The sequence below is a fragment of the Mustelus asterias genome, chromosome 18 (genome assembly GCF_964213995.1).
Source record: "Mustelus asterias chromosome 18, sMusAst1.hap1.1, whole genome shotgun sequence".
Lineage (NCBI taxonomy): Eukaryota > Metazoa > Chordata > Chondrichthyes > Carcharhiniformes > Triakidae > Mustelus > Mustelus asterias.
Genome location: NC_135818.1, coordinates 465109 through 484749, shown reverse-complemented (window position 1 = coordinate 484749; position 19641 = coordinate 465109). Strand labels below are relative to the sequence as shown.

The window sequence follows — 19641 nt, the reverse complement described above, 5'->3', positions numbered from 1 at the left end:
ATAACCCCACGGCTCTTAAACTCCAACCCCCTGTTAATAAAAGCTAACACACTATCGGCCTTCTTCACAGCTCTATCCACTTGAGTGGCAACCTTTAGAGATCTTTGGATATGAACCCCAAGATCTCTCTGTTCCTCCACAGTCTTCAGAACCCTACCTTTGACCCTGTAATCCACATTTAAATTAGTCCTACCAAAATGAATCACCTCACATTTATCAGGGTTAAACTCCATTTGCCATTTTTCAGCCCAGCTTTGCATCCTATCTATGTCTCTTTGCAGCCTACAACAGCCCTCCACCTCATCCACTACTCCACCAATCTTGGTGTCATCAGCAAATTTACTGATCCACCCTTCAGCCCCCTCCTCTAAGTCATTAATAAAAATCACAAAGAGCAGAGGACCAAGCACTGATCCCTGCGGCACTCCGCTAGCAACCTGCCTCCAATCCGAAAATTTTCCATCCACCACCACCCTCTGTCTTCGATCAGACAGCCAGTTACCTATCCAATCGGCCACTTTCCCTCTATCCCACACCTCCTCACTTTCATCATAAGCCAACCATGGGGGACCTTATCAAACGCCTTACTAAAATCCATGTATATGAAATCAACTGCCCTACCTTCATCAACACACTTAGTTACCTCCTCAAAAAATTCAATCAAATTTGTGAGGCACGACTTGCCCTTCACGAATCCGTGCTGACTATCCCGGATTAATCCGCTTCTTTCAAAATGGTCGTAAATCCCATCCCTAAGGACCTTTTCCATCAATTTACCAACCACCGAAGTAAGACTAACCGGTCTATAATTACCAGGGTCATTTCTATTCCCTTTCTTAAACAGAGGAACAACATTCGCCATTCTCCAGTTCTCTGGCACCATCCCCGTGGACAGTGAGGACCCAAAGATCAAAGCCAAAGGCTCTGCAATCTCATCCCTTGCCTCCCAAAGAATCCTAGGATACATTTCATCAGGCCCAGGGGACTTATCAACCTTCAGTTTATTCAAAACTGCCAGGACATCCTCCCTCCGAACATCTATTTCCTCCAGCCTATTAGCCTGTAACACCTTCTCTTCCTCAAAAACATGGCCCCACTCCTTGGTGAACACTGAAGAAAAGTATTCATTCATCACCTCGCCTATCTCTACTGACTCCATACACAAGTTCCCACTACTGTCCTTGACCAGCCCTAACCTTACCCTGGTCATTCTTTTATTCCTCACATAAGAGTAAAAAGCCTTGGGGTTTTCCTTGATCCGACCCGCCAAGGACTTCTCATGTCCCATCCTAGCTCTCCTAAGCCCCTTTTTCAGCTCGTTCCTTGCTAACTTGTAACCCTCAATCGAGCCATCTGAACCTTGTTTCCTCATCCCTACATAAGCTTCCCTCTTCCTTTTCACAAGACATTCCACCTCTTTCAAGAACCATGGTTCCCTCACTCGGCCATTTCCTTCCTGCCTGACAGAGACATACCTATCAAGGAAACCCAGTATTTGTTCCTTGAAAAAGTTCCACTTTTCATTAGTGCCTTTCCCTGATAGTTTCTGTTCCCAACTTATGCCCCCTAATTCTTGCCTAATCGCATCATAATTACCTCTGCCCCAATTGTAAACCTTGCCCTTCCGTACAGCCCTATCCCTCTCCATTGCAATAACAAAAGACACCGAATTGTGGTCACTATCTCCAAAGTGTTCTCCCACAACCAAATCTAACACTTGGCCCGGTTCATTTCCCAGTACCAAATCCAATGTGGCCTCACCTCTTGTCGGCCTATCCACATATTGTGTCAGGAAACCATCCTGCACACACTGCACAAAAACTGCCCCATCCGAACTATTTGACCTGCAAAGGTTCCAATCAATATTTGGAAAGTTAAAGTCCCCCATGACAACAAACTTGTGACCCCCACACATATCCATAATAGAACAGAGAACATAGAACAGTACAGCACAGAACAGGCCCTTCGGCCCACAATGTTGTGCCGAGCTTTATCTGAAACAAAGATCAAGCTATCCCACTCCCTATCATCTTGGTGTGCTCCATGTGCCTATCCAATAACCGCTTAAATGTTCCTAAAGTGTCTGACTCCACTATCACTGCAGGCAGTCCATTCCACACCCCAACCACTCTCTGCGTAAAGAACCTACCTCTGATATCCTTCCTGTATCTCCCACCACGAACCCTATAGTTATGCCCCCTTGTAATAGCTCCATCCACCCGAGGAAATAGTCTTTGAACTGTTCATTCTATCTATCTCCTTCATCATGTTATAAACCTCTATTAAGTCTCCCCTCAGCCTCCTCCGCTCCAGAGAGAACAGCCCTAGCTCCCTCAACCATTCCTCATAAGACCTACCCTCCAAACCAGGCAGCATCCTGGTAAATCTCCTCTGCGCTCTTTCCAGCGCTTCCACATCCTTCTTATAGTGAGGTGACCAGAACTGCACACAATATTCCAAATGTGGTCTCACCAAGGTCCTGTACAGTTGCAGCATAACCCCACGGCTCTTAAACTCCAACCCCCTGTTAATAAAAGCTAACACACTACAGGCCTTCTTCACAGCTCTATCCACTTGAGTGGCAACCTTTAGAGATCTGTGGATATGAACCCCAAGATCTCTCTGTTCCTCCACAGTCTTCAGAACCCTACCTTTGACCCTGTAATCCACATTTAAATTGGTCCTACCAAAATGAATCACCTCACATTTATCAGGGTTAAACTCCATTTGCCATTTTTCAGCCCAGCTTTGCATCCTATCTATGTCTCTTTGCAGCCTACAACAGCCCTCCACCTCATCCACTACTCCACCAATCTTGGTGTCATCAGCAAATTTACTGATCCACCCTTCAGCCCCCTCCTCTAAGTCATTAATAAAAATCACAAAGAGCAGAGGACCAAGCACTGATCCCTGCGGCACTCCGCTAGCAACCTGCCTCCAATCCGAAAATTTTCCATCCATCACCACCCTCTGTCTTCGATCAGACAGCCAGTTACCTATCCAATCGGCCAACTTTCCCTCTATCCCACACCTCCTCACTTTCATCATAAGCCGACCATGGGGGACCTTATCAAACGCCTTACTAAAATCCATGTATATGACATCAACTGCCCTACCTTCATCAACACACTTTGTTACCTGCTCAAAAAATTCTATCCAATTTGTGAGGCACGACTTGCCCTTCACGAATCCGTGCTGACTATCCCGGATTAATCCACATCTTTCTAAATGGTCGTAAATCCCATCTCTAAGGACCTTTTCCATCAATTTACCAACCACCGAAGTAAGACTAACCGGTCTATAATTACCAGGGTCATTTCTATTCCCTTTCTTAAACGGAGGAACAACATTCGCCATTCTCCAGTCCTCTGGCACCATCCCCGTGGACAGCGAGGACCCAAAGATCAAAGCCAAAGACTCTGCAATCTCATCCCTTGCCTCCCAAAGAATCCTGGGATGCATTTCATCAGGCCCAGGGGACTTATCGACCTTCAGTTTATTCAAAACTGCCAGGACATCCTCCCTCCGAACATCTATTTCCTCCAGCCTATTAGCCTGTAACACCTTCTCTTCCTCAAAAACATGGCCCCTCTCCTTGGTGAACACTGAAGAAAAGTATTCATTCATCACCTCGCCTATCTCTACTGACTCCATACACAAGTTCCCACTACTGTCCTTGACCGGCCCTAACCTCACCCTGGTCATTCTTTTATTCCTCACATAAGAGTAAAAAGCCTTGGAGTTTTCCTTGATCCGACCCGCCAAGGACTTCTCGTGTCCCCTCCTAGCTCTCCTAAGCCCCTTTTTCAGCTCATTCCTTGCTTAGCAATTTCTTCCTCCACATCTCTATTACTATTTGGGGGCCTATAGTAAACTCCTAACAACGTGACCGCTCCTTTCCTATTTCTAACCTCAGCCCATATTACCTCAGTGTGCAGATCCCCCTCGAAGTGTCTTTCCGCTGCCGTTAAACTATCCTTGATTAACAATGCTACTCCTCCACCTCTTTTACCAGCTTCCCTACACTTACTGAAACATCTATACCCCGGAACGTCCGACAACCATTCCTGTCCTTGTTCTACCCACGTCTCCGTAATGGCCACGACATCATAATCCCAAGTACCAATCCACGCCCCAAGTTCATCTGCCTTGTTCCGGATGCTCCTTGCATTGAAGTAGACACACTTCAACCCGCCTTCCTGTCTACCGGTACCCACCCTTGACCTTGATACCTTCCCCAATACCTCACCACCCTCAACACTGACTTCTGGACTACAACTCCTTTCCCCACTCCCCTGACAAATTAGTTTAAACCCCCCTGAAGAGCTGTATCAAATTTCCCTCCCAGGATATTGGTGCCCCTCTGGTTCAGGTGCACCCCGTCCTGTTTGTACAGGTCCCACCTTCCCCAGAATGTGTTCCAATTATCCACGTATCTGAAACCCTCCCTCCTACACCATCCCTGCAACCACATGTTTAACTGCACTCTCTCCCTGTTCCTCAACTCGCTATCACGTGGCACAAATGTCTTGTTGAAGTTGTACAAGGCATTGGTAAGGCCACACTTGGAATACTGTGTGCAATTCTGGTCACCCTATTATAGAAAGGATATTATTAAACTAGAAAGAGTGCAGAAAAGATTTACCAGGATGCTACCGGGACTTGATGGATTGAGTTATAAGGAGAGGCTGAATAGACTGGTACTTTTTTCTCTGGAGCGTAGGAGGCTGAGGGGTGATCTTATAGAGGTCTATAAAATAATGAGGGGCACAGATCAGCGAGATAGTCAATATCTTTCCCCAAAGGTAGAGGAGTCTAAAACTAGAGGGCATAGGTTTAAGGTGAGAGGGGAGAGATACAAAAGTGTCCAGAGGGGCAATTCTTTCACACAAAGGGTGATGAGTGTCTGGAACAAGCTGCCAGAGGTAGTAGTACATGCGGGTACAAAATTAGAACATAGAACATAGAACATTACAGCGCAGTACAGGCCCTTCGGCCCTCGATGTTGCGCCGACCAGTGAAACCAATCTAAAGCCCATCTAACCTACACTATTCCAATATCATCCATATGTTTATCCAATAACCATTTGAATGCTCTTAATGTTGACGAGTCTATTACTGCTGCAGGCAGGGCATTCCACACCCTTACTACTCTCTGAGTAAAGAACCTACCTCTAACATCTGTCCTATATCTCTCACCCCTCAATTTAAAGCTTTGTCCCCTCGTGCTCGCCATCACCATCCGAGGAAAAAGGCTCTCACTATCCACCCTATCTAATCCTCTGATCATTTTGTATGCCTCTATTAAGTCACCTCTTAACCTTCTTCTCTCTAACGAAAACAACCTCAAGCCCCTCAGCCTTTCCTCATACGATTTTCCCACCATACCAGGCAACATCCTGGTAAATCTCCTCTGCACCCTTTCCAACGCTTCCACATCCTTCCTATAATGCGACGACCAGAACTGTACGCAATACTCTACCCACCTTGGGGTCCGGGTCCATAGGACTCTTAAATCGGCCTCGCAGGTGGAGGATGCGGTCAAGAAGGCGTACGGCGTACTAGCCTTCATTAATCGAGGGATTGAGTTTAGGAGTCGGGAGATAATGCTGCAGCTTTATAGGACCCTGGTTAGACCCCACTTGGAGTACTGCGCGCAGTTCTGGTCACCTCATTACAGGAAAGATGTTGAAGCCATTGAAAGGGTGCAGAGGAGATTTACAAGGATGTTGCCTGGATTGGGGGGCATGCCTTATGAGGATAGGTTGAGGGAGCTTGGTCTCTTCTCCCTGGAGAGACGAAGGATGAGAGGTGACCTGATAGAGGTTTACAAGATGTTGAGAGGTCTGGATAGGGTAGACTCTCAGAGGCTATTTCCAAGGGCTGAAATGGTTGCTACGAGAGGACACAGGTTTAAGGTGCTGGGGGGTAGGTACAGAGGAGATGTCAGGGGTAAGTTTTTCACTCAGAGGGTGGTGGGTGAGTGGAATCGGCTGACGTCGGTGGTGGTGGAGGCAAACTCGTTGGGGTCTTTTAAGAGACTTCTGGATGAGTACATGGGATTTAATGGGATTGAGGGCTATAGATAGGCCTAGAGGTGGGGATGTGATCGGCGCAACTTGTGGGCCGAAGGGCCTGTTTGTGCTGTGGCTTTCTATGTTCTATGTTCTATGTTCTATGTTCTACTCCAAATGCGGCCGCACCAGAGTTTTGTACAGTTGCAACATGACCTCCTGGCTCCGAAACTCAATCCCTCTACCAATAAAAGCGAACACACCGTACGCTTTCTTAACAACCCTATCAACCTGGGTGCCAACTTTCAGGGATCTATGCACATGGACACCCAGATCCCTCTGTTCATCCACACTACCAAGTATCTTACCATTCGCCCAGTACTCTGTATTCCTGTTACTCCTTCCAAAGTGAATCACTTCGCATTTTTCCGCATTAAACTCCATTTGCCACCTCTCAGCCCAGCTCTGCAGTTTATCTATGTCCCTCTGTAACCTGCCACTTCCCTCCGCACTGTCTACAACTCCACCGACTTTAGTGTCATCCGCAAATTTACTAATCCATCCTTCCACGCCCTCATCCAGGTCATTAATAAAAATGACAAACAGCAGTGGCCCCAAAACAGACCCCTGCGGTACACCACTAGTAACCGAACTCCAGGATGAATATTTCCCATCAACCACCACCCTCTGTTTTCTTCCAGCTAGCCAATTCCTGATCCAAACCACTAAATCACCCTCAATCCCATGTGTCCATATTTTCTGCAAAAGCTTACCATGGGGAACTTATCAAACGCTTTGCTGAAATCCATATACACCACATCAACCGCTTTACCCTCATCCACCTCTTTGGTCACCTTCTCAAAGAACTCAATAAGGTTTGTGAGGCACGACCTACCCTTCACAAAACCGTGCTGACTATCCCTAATCAAATTATTCCTTTCTAGGTGATTATAAATCCTATCTCTTATAATCCTTTCCAATACTTTGCCCACAACAGAAGTAAGGCCCATCGGTCTATAATTACCAGGGTTGTCCCTACTCCCCTTTTTGAACAAGGGGACAACATTTGCTATCCTCCAGTCTTCTGGCACTGTTCCAGTAGACAATGACGACCCAAAGATCAAAGCCAAAGGCTCTGCAATCTCCTCTCTAGCCTCCCAGAGAATCCTAGGATAAATCCCATCCGGCCCAGGGGACTTATCTATTTTTACCCTTTCCAGAATTGCTAACACCTCCTCCTTATGAACTTCAATCCCATCCAGTCCAACAGCCTGCATCTCAGTACTCCCCTCGTCACTGTCCCTCTCCAGTGTGAATACTGACGAAAAATATTCATTTAGTGCCTCTCCTATCTCTTCAGACTCCACGCACAACTTCCCACTCCTGTCCTTGACTGGCCCTAATCTTACCCTGGTCATTCTTTTACTCCTGACATACGTATAGAAAGCTTTCGGGTTTTCCTTGATCCTATCTGCCAAAGACTTCTCATGTCCCCTCCTGGCTCTTCTTAACTCTTTCTTTAGGTCCTTCCTGGCTAACTTGTAACTCTCAAGCTCCCTAACTGAGCCTTCACGTCTCATCTTTACATAAGTCTCCTTCTTCCTCTCCACAAGAGAGTCAACCTCCTTAGTAAACCACTCAACCTCCTTAGTAAACCATTTCAACCTCCTTAGTAAACCATTGTCTTTTAAAAAGCATTTAGATAGTTACATGGGTATGATGGGTATAGAGGGATATGGGCCAAATGCGGGCAATTTGGATTAGCTTAGGAGTTTTAAAAAAAAGGGCGGCATGGACAAGTTGGGCCAAAGGGCCTGTTTCCATGCTGTAAACGTCTATGACTCTAAGACCGCAAGAAACTACAAAGTGTTGTGACTGTAGCCCAGTCCATCACGCAAACCAGCCTCCCATCCATTGACTCCATCGACACTTCCCGCTGCCTTGGGAAAGCAGCCAGCATATTCAAAGACCCCACGCATTCTCTCTTTCCAACCTTCTTCCGTCGGGAAAAAGATACAAAAGTCTGAAAACACGTACCAACCGACTGAAGTACAATTTCTTTCCTGCTGTCATCAGACTTTTGAATGGTCCTATCACATATTAAACTGATCTTTCTCTGCACCCTGTTGGTAACTGTTTCATTTTATGGGCGCAATTTTACCAAAACGTCGCGCCCGAAAGGTAAAGTTGGGCGTCGGGCCTATACCGCGATCTGCACCCGATTCTGAGCAGATCGCGGCTTTACCGACACCCGATTCGGGCGCGGGTCCGGCCCGTGCCCAAATCGGGCGGCCCGACGATTTAAATGCATTAGCATGCATTTAAATCGACTGAATGAACCGCGCGCCCAACTCTACCGCCAAATCCCACTTTACCGTCTTCTGGCCCGTTACAAATCCGTGCTTTTAGCGACTTGCAGGAGATTTCTATTCTGCAGGGGAACCTCCGAAGCCCTCTCTGCCCTTGTGAAATCACCATCCTCCTCGACCATCCTTCGCAGACCCCCCCCCCCGCTAACCACCCCGGCAGACCCCCCCCCACCACCCCCCGCCGGATCAGACCCCCCTGGGAGGCAGGCCCCCCTCGGCAGAGCACACCCCCAACCTACCTCGATCTCTGGTCTCCCTCCACCGTCCTTCCGTTAGCAAGATAAACTGTATGTTCCTCAGCGAGATCCACTTTGGTCAACACAAAGATGGTCCGTCTGCCTTGTGGGTCCATCTGGCTCACCAAGTCAGTTACAATACTGCGTTCAGAATCTACTGAACCATCCAAAGATGTGCGGGCTAGGTTGATTGGCCATGCTAAAAATTGCCCTTAGTGTCCTGAGATGAGTAGGTTAGAGGGATTAGTGGGTAAATATGTAGGGATATGGGGGTAGGGCCTGGGTGGGATTGTGGTCGGTGCAGACTCGATGGGCTGAATGGCCTCTTTCTGTACTGTAGGGTTTCTATGATTTCTATGATCTTGGATACAAAGGATAATGAATGGTACTGGTCGATCTTCCTGGTGCTATCAGTACTGTAACATCAGGAGTGGCTGCCGACACCAAGGATATAATTTTTAGCATGAGCAAGGCTTACATGCAGAACCCTAATGCCATTATCCTTTGTATCCAAGATGGTTCAGTAGATGCTGAACGCAGTATTGTAACTGACTTGGTGAGCCAGATGGACCCGTCACACCCCCTCTCCTCCTCCCACCCCCCCACCCTCCAGGGGGTGATCTGGGTCCCGCCCCCTCTCCTCCTCCCACCCCCCCCCCCCCCCCCCCCCCCCACCCTCCAGAGGGTGATCTGGGTCAGAGAGCCGCTCTCTCTGCTTTTTTCTCCCTGCCCGGGCGCGCTCCTTCGGATTTTTTTTCGAACTGCGCATGCACAGTTCAGAGCTCCGATCGTTCCGGCAGCGCTAAGCCCCACCCACAGCGTGAATCGGACCGGAGCCGGCAAAACTCGTATGGGCGCGCTGGAAAGAGGATTCCAGGCTCGGATCTATTTGACGCCTAGATTCGGCACTTAGACTCAAAATGGTAAAATCAGGCCCTATGTCTCTCCCCATTTAAAAATACCCAAGAGGGCGGAGGGAGGCTGTAATATTAGAGTCCTTCGGCGGAATTTTCTCGTCCTGTCCGCCAGGGGAACCGTAGCGGGCGGGACAAGACCATACAAAGGTCTGTTGACCTCGGGCGGGATTTTCCAGTCTTGGGGCGAGCCCAGCCGGAAACTCCTGCTCACAGAGTTTTGCAGCACAGAAAGAGACCCTTCAGCCCATCATGTCCGTGCTAGCCATCAAGCACCTGTCAATTTTAATCCTATTTTCCAGCACTTGGTCTGTAGCCTTGTACGCTGTGGTATTTCAAGTGCTCATCTAAATGCTTCTTTAATATTGTGAGGGTTCCCACCTCTACCACGCTTTCAGGCAGCGAGTTCCAGATTCCCACCACCCTCTGGGAGAACATGTTTTTCCTCAAATCCCCTCTACATCTCCTGCCCTTTAACTTAAATCTATGCTCCCTGGTTATTGGCCTCAGAGGTGGTGGGTAGATAGGCACTCAATGGCCAGCGCAGACACGATGGGCTGAATGGCCTCATTCTGTGCTGTAAAACTCTCTGACTCTGTAAGTCGAGTTCAGCCAGATAGGGGTCAAATGCTTTGCTATTCTGAAACATACACAGGTCATCTAGCCAAAAGATCTTACTCCCTTCCCTCATCCTCCCAAATGCTATCAAAGCTCACAAAACAAGCTAATTGTCACTTTTTCACTGAGACTGTTGTGCTACTCTCTATCCTGACACTGTCAATCATTCCCATTTCAATGCACCATGCATCATGATCAAACCCTAATTCACTTTGTCACACTCCTAAGTTCTGTTTTGAAATACAGTGCAGTTTATTTGTATTTTTTGGGGAACTAATTGTGAGAGGTCTACATCATTTGTTGAAACAGCATAATGACATATTTGATGTTGCTATTAAAATCTTTCAATAGCAACGTAATGCCTGGACTAAGGTGAAACTTTAAAAAACACCAAGTTATATCCATTGGTGACCAACAGGTATTGGTGAAAACATGTTTTTCAATCATTCTGTATAATAGGAAGATGCTAATCCACAATATAATGATGCTCAAGTCAGGATATAATGTCACTTTGTAAGGATTTCACATACCTGAATATTTAGTCAGTTAAAGTTTGCCATTTTTAAACATTAACCATTGAACATTGTGTCCATTTAAACACTGTACATGCTATTTGTTTAAACATTGTATATCATAGAAAGCATTCTTTCTGATTGTATCACAGCTTGGTATGGCTCCTGCTCTGCCCAAGACCACAGAAATTTACAAAGGGTCATGAACGAAGCCCAGTCCATCACTCAAACCAGCTTCCCATCCATTGACTCTGTTTACACTTCCCGCTGTCTTGGAAAAGCAGCCAGCATAATTAAGGACCCCACTCACCCCGGACATTCCCTCTTCCACCTTCTTCCGTCGGGAAAAAGATACAAAAGTCTGAGGTTACGTACCAACCGACTCAAGAACAGCTTCTTCCCTGCTGCTGTCAGACTTTTGAATGGACCTACCTTGTATTAAGTTGATCTTTCTCTACATCCTAGTTATAACTAACACTACATTCTGCACCCTCTCCTTTCCTTCGCTATGTACAATATGCTTTGTCTGTATAGAGCGTAAGAAACAATACTTTTCACTGTATGTTAATACATGTGACAATAATAAATCCAATCAGATCAATTGATGTTAATGTTTAATCTGCAGGATAGACTGGCCATGCTTTTTTTTCTAAAGATCATTAGATCTTAAATTTTGCTAATCAATTCTCAGAACTAGTTTTACTCATCATTCATTCCCTTAGGTCTTGTAGGTTGTAAAATATAATTAAGAGTAACAGTTTGTTTTTATTTCCCAGTAGGTCATTGTCATATTTGCATATTGCGTGCTTTGCCCGTGATGTGCAGACAATGTGTATCCAATGACAATGGACTCATCTGTCCATTTACACTTTGACAAGAAAAAGATGCCCGATTGCTTCCTCAACATTTTTTGACAATTTTGACTGTTGCCAGGCAACGTTCACAATTATTGATACAACATTGTAGACACAAAGTTCGTTTTTGGGGAAAATGTGCTAAATTGTTCGATCGAGAGAAAACAAAATAATTATACAGATGAACGATGTAAAAGCACATTTGCCACCAGCTCACCTGAGCTGCCACACCTGCCTTGGAAATACCTTTCCCAACATAAAAATCACTCCATTTCCCAGAACACCACCGCGTTTCTAACACTTTCACTGAGATGTCCAATGCAAAGAGACATTAAAACAAACTTCCACTCCAACTTTCGGAGATCTGACCAGGGATCTTATTCTGAGCTTCACGCTGGAATTGCAAATTCCTTTCCAAAACTCAGCTACCTGTTCAACAACTTGCAATGACCAGAGATTCAAACCTCATGGTGTCAACTCCCGTCCGCTCAATTCTGCCTCAAATACCAACTATTACCCCAGGGGCAAATCCCAAACTGACCCCCAAACACAGACTGACCCTCACACCCAGACTGACCCTCCCCCAGACTGACTCTTACACCCAGACTGACCCTTCCCCAGACTCTCCCTTCCCCAGACTGACCCTTCCCCAGACTGACCCTTCCCCAGACTGACCTTTCCCCAGACTGACCCTTCCCCAGACTGACCCTCACACCCAGACTGACCCTCCCCCCACTGACCCTCACACCCAGACTGACCCTTCCCCAGACTGACCCTTCCCCAGACTGACCTTCACACCCAGACTGACCCTTCCCCAGACTGACCCTTCCCCAGACTGACCCTCACACCCTGACTGACCCTCCCCCAGACTGACCATTCCCCAGACTGACCATTCCCCAGACTGACCCCAGGTCCCTCGCACTGCCCGGGTTCAGGGGTCAGCTCACACACACCACACACATTAACAACAAACTGACATTTCCCCAAACATGAGAGAACTCAATGGGATTTTCTCCACAACAACCTCTCCATTTATGGCCACTCAGGGCTACCCATCCACCTCCTGAAAGTTCATAACAGCCTCTGCCTCTCTGCCTTGTTCAATCTCTGTCCATGTTTCCCTGCCTTTCTCTCTGTCTCTCTCACTGATTGTGTATCTGTTTCTCTCCCTCTCTGACTCCTTCATTCTAACTCTCTTTCCCCTCGTCACCCTCGCTGTCTCTGTTCGATTCTCGCTGATTTTCTCTCTCTGACTCTGTCACTCTCCCCTCTTCGTGTCCCTCTGCCTCCTGTGTGTGTCTCACTCTCTATCTCTCACTCTGCCTCCCTCTTTCTCCCCCTGTCTGTCTCTCTCAGTCTCTCTTTCTGACTCTCTTTCAGTCTATCTATCTCTGGCTCTCACTCTTTCTCACTCTGTCTCTCTGTCTCTGCCTCTCTGACTTTCTTTCCCTCTTTCTCCTTCGCTCTGTCTCACTCTATCTCTCTCTGTTTCTCTGTCTCCTGTGTGTGTGTCTCTCTCCCTGACTTTCTCTCTTACTCACACATGCTCTCTATCTCTCTGTATCTGACTCTCTCTGACTTTCTCTCTCTCTCTTTCACACTCTCTCTCTGTCTCTCTCTCTCTGTCTCTGACTCTCCCTCTTTCACACACTCTCTCTCTATATATCTCTCTTTCTCTCACTTTCTCTCACTCTCTCTCACTCTCACTCTATCTGTCTCTCTCTCTGACTCTGCCTCATTCTCTCTCTCTCACTCCATCTGTCTCTCTCTGTCTCTCCCTCTGACTTTTTCTCTCACTTTCTCTCTCTCGCTATCTGTCTCTGTCTCTCTCTGACTTTCTCTCACTTTCTCTCTCTGTCTCTCTCTTTCACTCTCTCACTCTTTCACTCTATCTGTCTCTCTCTGACTTTCTCACTTTCTCTCTCTCGCTATCTCTCTCTCTCTCTCTATCTGTCTGTCTCTCTCTCTCTCTGACTCTCTCTCTCTGACTTTCTCTCTCACTTTCTCTCTCTCTCGCTATCTATCTGGCTCTCTCTCTCTCTCCCCCGCGCCAAGTTACTCTGGGCTCTGCTTACCTTCTGGTCCACGATGGAACAGGCCATTTCTCGGACATGTGCGAGAGAGAAGTCGCTGCAGTCCAGGATGACGGGCTCCCGGCTCAGTCCGATCTGGATCAGGAAGGTGATTCCTTGGGACAGGCGCTCAGCTCCCGGGGATGCGGGGGAGCAGGGGCTGGCTGAGCGGATCACTGGAGCCGGCTTCATCAGCCCGGCGGCGGGGCGCTCCCCGTGCCTCTCCCTGTGCCTGACCCTCTCTCTGACCCTGTCTGTCCCTCTCCCTCTCTCGCTGCTCAGTCCCGCGGAAAATGGCCACAGGGGAAGAGGCAGAAACAGGAAGCGGCTGTGAGAGCAGCGGAGTGCCAGCACTGGTCAGCACACTCTCCCCTACACTGTGTCAGAGAGGAGGAACTCCCCCTCACTCCCCTCTGCACATCCCGGGCTCTCTCTCTCTCTGTGTCTCTGTCTGCATATCTCTGTTTCTTTGTGTGTCTCTGTGTGTGTCTCTCTCTGTCTCTCTCTCTCTGTCTCGCTCTGTCTCTCTCACCCTGTCTCTCTCTTTCTCTGTGTTTCTGTGTGTGTATGTGTCTGTCTGTCTGTGTGTCTGTCTCTCTCCCTGCCTTTCTGTTTCTCTCTGTTTCTCTTTGTGCCTCTCTCTGTGTGTCTCTTTCTCTGTCACTGTGTGTGTGTCACTGTGCGTGTGTGTGTCTCTCTCTCTGTCACTGTGTGTGTGTGTCTGTGTGTGTGTCTCTGGGTCTCTGTGAGTATCTGGACCTCTACATGTCTCGCTATCACATTGTTTCAATCTCTATCAGACTAACTCTCTCTCTCTGCTGCTTCTCTCCCTGTCTCCCTCCGATTCCTTCATGCCTTCCTTCACCCCTCGGATCTGTCAGAGCAGAGAGATTGCAACCAGCCCCGTGTGGGAGACGGTGCCAGCCAGAGATCGCTGCCCTCTCAGGGAAAGGACAGCGCTGGGTAACAACAGGAGCTCCCCATCTTAATTATCGCCTTTGCAGTTTGTCTATATTAGCATTGCAAATGCAGGGGGCAGGATTGAGAGTGGGGGCTGGGGGAGGATAAAGCTATAATCAGCTCCAAATCCATCCCATCAAACTGTCATTCTCAGGCGAATGTCAAACCCGGTTCCACCCCTTCCACTTTAACTTAGAACAAATGTTATCTTAATTACTATCCTTATAAATACTCCCAAAAGATTGTATTAGAAAAGAGTCCCCACACTCCTGAAGAACTTCTCCACTCGGCACAGCTTTGAAAAGTTTGTAGCAATGAGCTGAGTCTGAGCGGCCCCGTTTCTCTCCTGTATGAATTGGATCCGTGGTTGCAAAATAAGTTTTATTCTTGTCAGGGGTTTGTAGGATTGGGAATTGGTGTGTGTCTATCTGTGTGTGCGTCTATCTCTATTTGTCTGCGTGTATCTGCATTTGTATTTTCCTGTGTGTATCTATTTGTGAATCTATCTGTATTTGTGTGTGTGCATTTGTGTATATGTATGTGTGTATTTGTATGTATGTATGTGTCTGTGCGTGTATGTATATCAGTGTGTGTAGTTGTAGATGTGTGTGTGTGTGTGTCTGTGGGAGGGAGGGGGGGTGCAGTCGGAGCATACCCAGGCAGCTCTGACCCTCTGTGTTTCTGTGTGTGTGTCTGTGTGTGTGTGTGTCGGGGGTGGGGGGGGTGGGGGGGCAGTAGGTGCATACCCAGGCAGCTCTGAGCCTCTGTGTTTCTGTGTGTGTGTGTGTCGGTGGGGGAGAGGGGAGGGCAGTAGGTGCATACCCAGGCAGCTCTGACCCTCTGTGTTTCTGTGTGTGTGTCTGTGTGTGTGTGTGTCGGGGGTGGGGGGGGGGGGGGGTGGGGGGGGCAGTAGGTGCATACCCGGGCAGCTCTGAGCCTCTGTGTTTCTGTGTGTGTGTGTGTCGGTGGGGGAGAGGGGAGGGCAGTAGGTGCATACCCAGGCAGCTCTGACCCTCTGTGTTTCTGTGTGTGTGTGTGTCGGTGGGGGAGGGGGCAGTAGGTGCATACCCAGGCAGCTCTGACCCTCTGTGTTTGTGTGTGTGTGTCTGTGTGTGTGAGTGTGTCGGTGGAGGAGAGGGGGGGGGGGCAGTAGGTGCATACCCAGGCAGCTCTGAGCCTCTGTGTTTCTGTGTGTGTGTCTGTGTGTGTGTGTCGGGGGTGGGGGGGGGCAGTAGGTGCATACCCAGGCAGCTCTGAGCCTCTGTGTTTCTCTGTGGTAAGAAGTTTAACAACACCAGGTTAAAGTCCAACAGGTTTATTTGGTAGCAAAAACCACACAAGCTTTCGAGGCTCTGAGCCCCTTCTTCAGGTGAGTGGGAATTCTGTGGCACAGCACTCACTCTCCCGCTGCTCCAGGTTTCGGATCTCTGCTTTTCCATCCCCCGCCTCACAGCTTCCACTTGGGCAAAGCCTTGAAGGAAATTTGGAGGGACCAAATACTTTGGTTTGGCGGTTGTGTTAAAAATGACAGGATATTGGTGAAAAAATACCTTTTCATCCTGGCGGTGGATTTCAGAATGTTCCTTCCTTAGTATTGCCAGGAAAAACTTTGAACAACTTTGTTTTTCAGTATGCATGAGTTTGAAGTTTACCTGTCACAAATCTAATTTTAAAAATGAGTGAAATCATGAATGTTCTTTACCTTCCTGTCCATGTAAATAGCAGCAATCCTTATCGAGTATAGATTCCGCCCCTGGCAGTTGTGAACATTACAATTGGTCATTTAATCGCAGCCTATTTGAGGTTTAGACTTCCTAAATGTATATTTTTTATACTCGGAGACATCCCGGAACAGCGATACCCGAACTTCCCACTCACTCACCAATTCATTGTAAATCTGGTCAGTGTGATCCGTACAGGATTCTGAAATCTCAGTGCAAGGAACGGCTAAAGCCCTCGACTTTCCAGAAAGCAGGCGCTTTGACAAGAGTCCTAACACCTTCCTCAGTTGGATAGAAGGACGCCATTCTCCTGCCAATTAAAGACTATGGCCGCTTCCCACTTAAAATTGTTCGAGATAAATGGTCTTGTTTTCCATTTAAATAGAACCACAGCTTCCACTGTAATACGAACGAATACCAAGTTATGGATTTATTCCCGTCAACGTTTCCTATCAGTCACTGCCGCATTTCTGTGCCTTTGATTCTAACTGTTCAGTTCCTATCCCTCATCTCTCCATCATCCCAGCGAAATCTCTTATTCCGTTTTATTGAACAGATGAAGCCAGATTCAATACTCCATTTATGTTGAGTTGATTGGTTTCCACCTGGAATATCAGCTCCAATGTTCCAGCTGACCTCAGTGCCTGGGCTGAGGATAGGGCAATCAGGCGAGGTCCCTGTTGGTTACCCAATGGCCGCTGCTTGGGAGTGTGCTCTTGGGTGTTGTGATCAGAGGTGTCCAATTTCATGATTACTTTTTTTGTGCAGTTAAAGAAAACGATGTGAGACCAGGGCTATAGAGTCAGAGAGTCACAGAGATTTACAGCATAGAAACAAGCCCTTCAGCACAACTTGTCCATGCCACCCAGTTTTTACCACTAAGGATATGGGCCAAATTGCCCACGTTTGGCCCATATCCCTCTATATGCATCTTACCCATATAACTGTCCAAATACTTTTTAAAAGACAAAATTGTCCCCGCCTCTACTACTACCTCTGGCAGCTCATTCCACACACTCACCACCCTCTGTGTGGAATAATTGCGATGATGTGGAGATGCCGGCGTTGGACTGGGGTGAACACAGTAAGAGTTTTAACAACACCAGGTTAAAGTCCAACAGGTTTATTTGGTAGCAAATACCATTAGCTTTCGGAGCACTGCTCCTTCATCAGATGGATTGAAAATGTGCTCTCAAACAGGGCACAGAGACACAAAATCAAGTTACAGAATACTGATTAGAATGCGAATCCCTACAGCCAACCAGATCTTAAAGATACAGACAATGTGGATGGAGGGAGCATTAAGCACAGGTTAAAGAGATGTGTATTGTCTCCAGACAGGACAGCCTGCAAGTCCAGGAGGCAAGCTGTGGGGGTTACTGATAATGTGACATAAATCCAACATCCCGGTTTAGGCAGTCCTCATGTGTGCGGAACTTGGCAATCAGTTTCTGCTCAGCGACTCTGCGCTGTCGTGTGTCATGAAGAGACTGTTTTCTTCCTGTGGGAGAGCACTTCAGCAGTCACGGGCATTCAGCCTCTGACCTTCAGGTAAGCGTTCTCCAAGGCGGCCTTCACGACACACGACAGCGCAGAGTCGCTGAGCAGAAACTGATAGCCAAGTTCCGCACACATGAGGACGGCCTAAACCGGGATGTTGGATTTATGTCACATTATCAGTAACCCCCACAGCTTGCCTCCTGGACTTGCAGGCTGTCCTGTCTGGAGACAATACACATCTCTTTAACCTGTGCTGAATGCTCCCTCCACCCACATTGTCTGTATCTTTAAGATCTGGTTGGTTGTAGGGATTCGCATTCTAATCAGTATTCTGTAACTTGATTTTGTGTCTCTGTGCCCTGTTTGAGAGCACATTTCCACTCCATCTGACGAAGGAGCAGTGCTCCGAAAGCTAATGGTATTTGCTACCAAATAAACCTGTTGGACTTTAACCTGGTGTTGTTAAAACTCTTACTGTGGAATAATTGCCCCATTGGACCCTTTTGTGTCTCTCCCCTCTCACCTGAAACCCTCTAGTTTCAGACTCCCCTACCTTGGGAAAAGATATTGACTACCTCGCTGATCTAAGCCCCTCATTATTTAATAGACCTCTATAAGATCATCCCTAAGCCTCCTGTGCTCCAGGGAAAATAGGTCTATTAGTCACAAGTAGGCTTACAAACATTGCAATGAAGTTACTGTGAAAATCTCCTAGTCGCCACACTCTGGCGTCTGTTCGGGTACACTGAGGGGGAATTTAGCACAGCCAATGCACCTAACCAGCATGTCTTTTGGACTGTGGGAGGAAACTGGAGTACCCGGAGGAAATCTACACAGACATGGGGACATGCAAACTCTACACAGACAGTAACCCAAGCTGGGAATTGAACCCGGGTCCCTGGCGCTGTGAGGCAGCAGTGCTAACCACTGTGCCACTGTGCTGCCCCATCCTCTCCTTATAACTCAAACCATCAAGTCGCAGTAGCATCCTGGTTAATCTTTTCTGCACTCTTTCTAGTTTAATAGTATCCTTTATTGGGCGGCACGGTAGCACAGTGGTTAGCACTGCTGCTTCACAGCTCCAGGGACTTGGGTTCGATTCCAGGCTTGGGTCACTGTCTGTGTGGAGTTTGCACATGCTCCTTGTGTCTGCGTGGGTTTCCTCCGGGTGCTCCGGTTTCCTCCCACAGTCCAAAGATGTGCGGGTTAGGTTGATTGGCCATGCTAAAATTGCCCCTTAGTGTCCTGAGATGCGTAGGTGAGAGGGATTAGCGGGTAAATATGTAGGGATAAGGGGGTAGGGCTGGGGTGGGATTGTGGTCGGTGCAGACTCGATGGGCCAAAGGGCCTCTTTCTGCACTGTAGGGCTTCTTTCTATAATAGGGTGACCAGAACTGCACACAGTATTCCAAGTGTGGCCTTACCAATGTCTTGTACAACTTCAACAAGACATCCCAACTCCTGTATTCAATGTTCTGACCAATGAAATCAAGCATGCCGAAGACCTTCTTCACCACTCTGTCCATATGTGACTCCACTTTCAAGGAGCTATGAACCTGTACCCTTCGATCTCTTTAGAGTCATAGAGGTTTACAGCACGGAAACAGGCCCTTCGGCCCAACTTGTCCATGCCGCCCTTATTTTTTTTTAAACCCCTAAAATAATCCCACTTGCCCGCATTTGGCCCATATCTATACCCATCATACCCATGTACCTATCTAAATACTTTTTAAAAGATAAAATTGTACCCGCCTCTAATACTATCTCTGGCAGCTTGTTCCAGACACTCACCACCCTCTGTGTGAAAAAATTGCCCCTCTGGATACTTTTGTATCTCTCCCCTCTAACCTTAAACCTATGCCCTCTAGTTT

General features: G+C 47.6%; 1 protein-coding gene across 1 annotated transcript in view; it reads right to left on the bottom strand.

Moving 5' to 3' along the window:
* The window catches only part of prkd1 (protein kinase D1), a 343163-nt gene extending 329300 nt beyond the window's left edge, over positions 1-13863 (bottom strand). The window contains exon 1 of the mRNA XM_078233155.1: positions 13593-13863. Within this exon, the coding sequence (XP_078089281.1) occupies positions 13593-13781 (189 nt within the window). The 5' untranslated portion in view covers positions 13782-13863. The remainder of the gene's footprint in view (positions 1-13592) is intronic.
* Positions 13864-19641: the final 5778 nt, after the last annotated feature.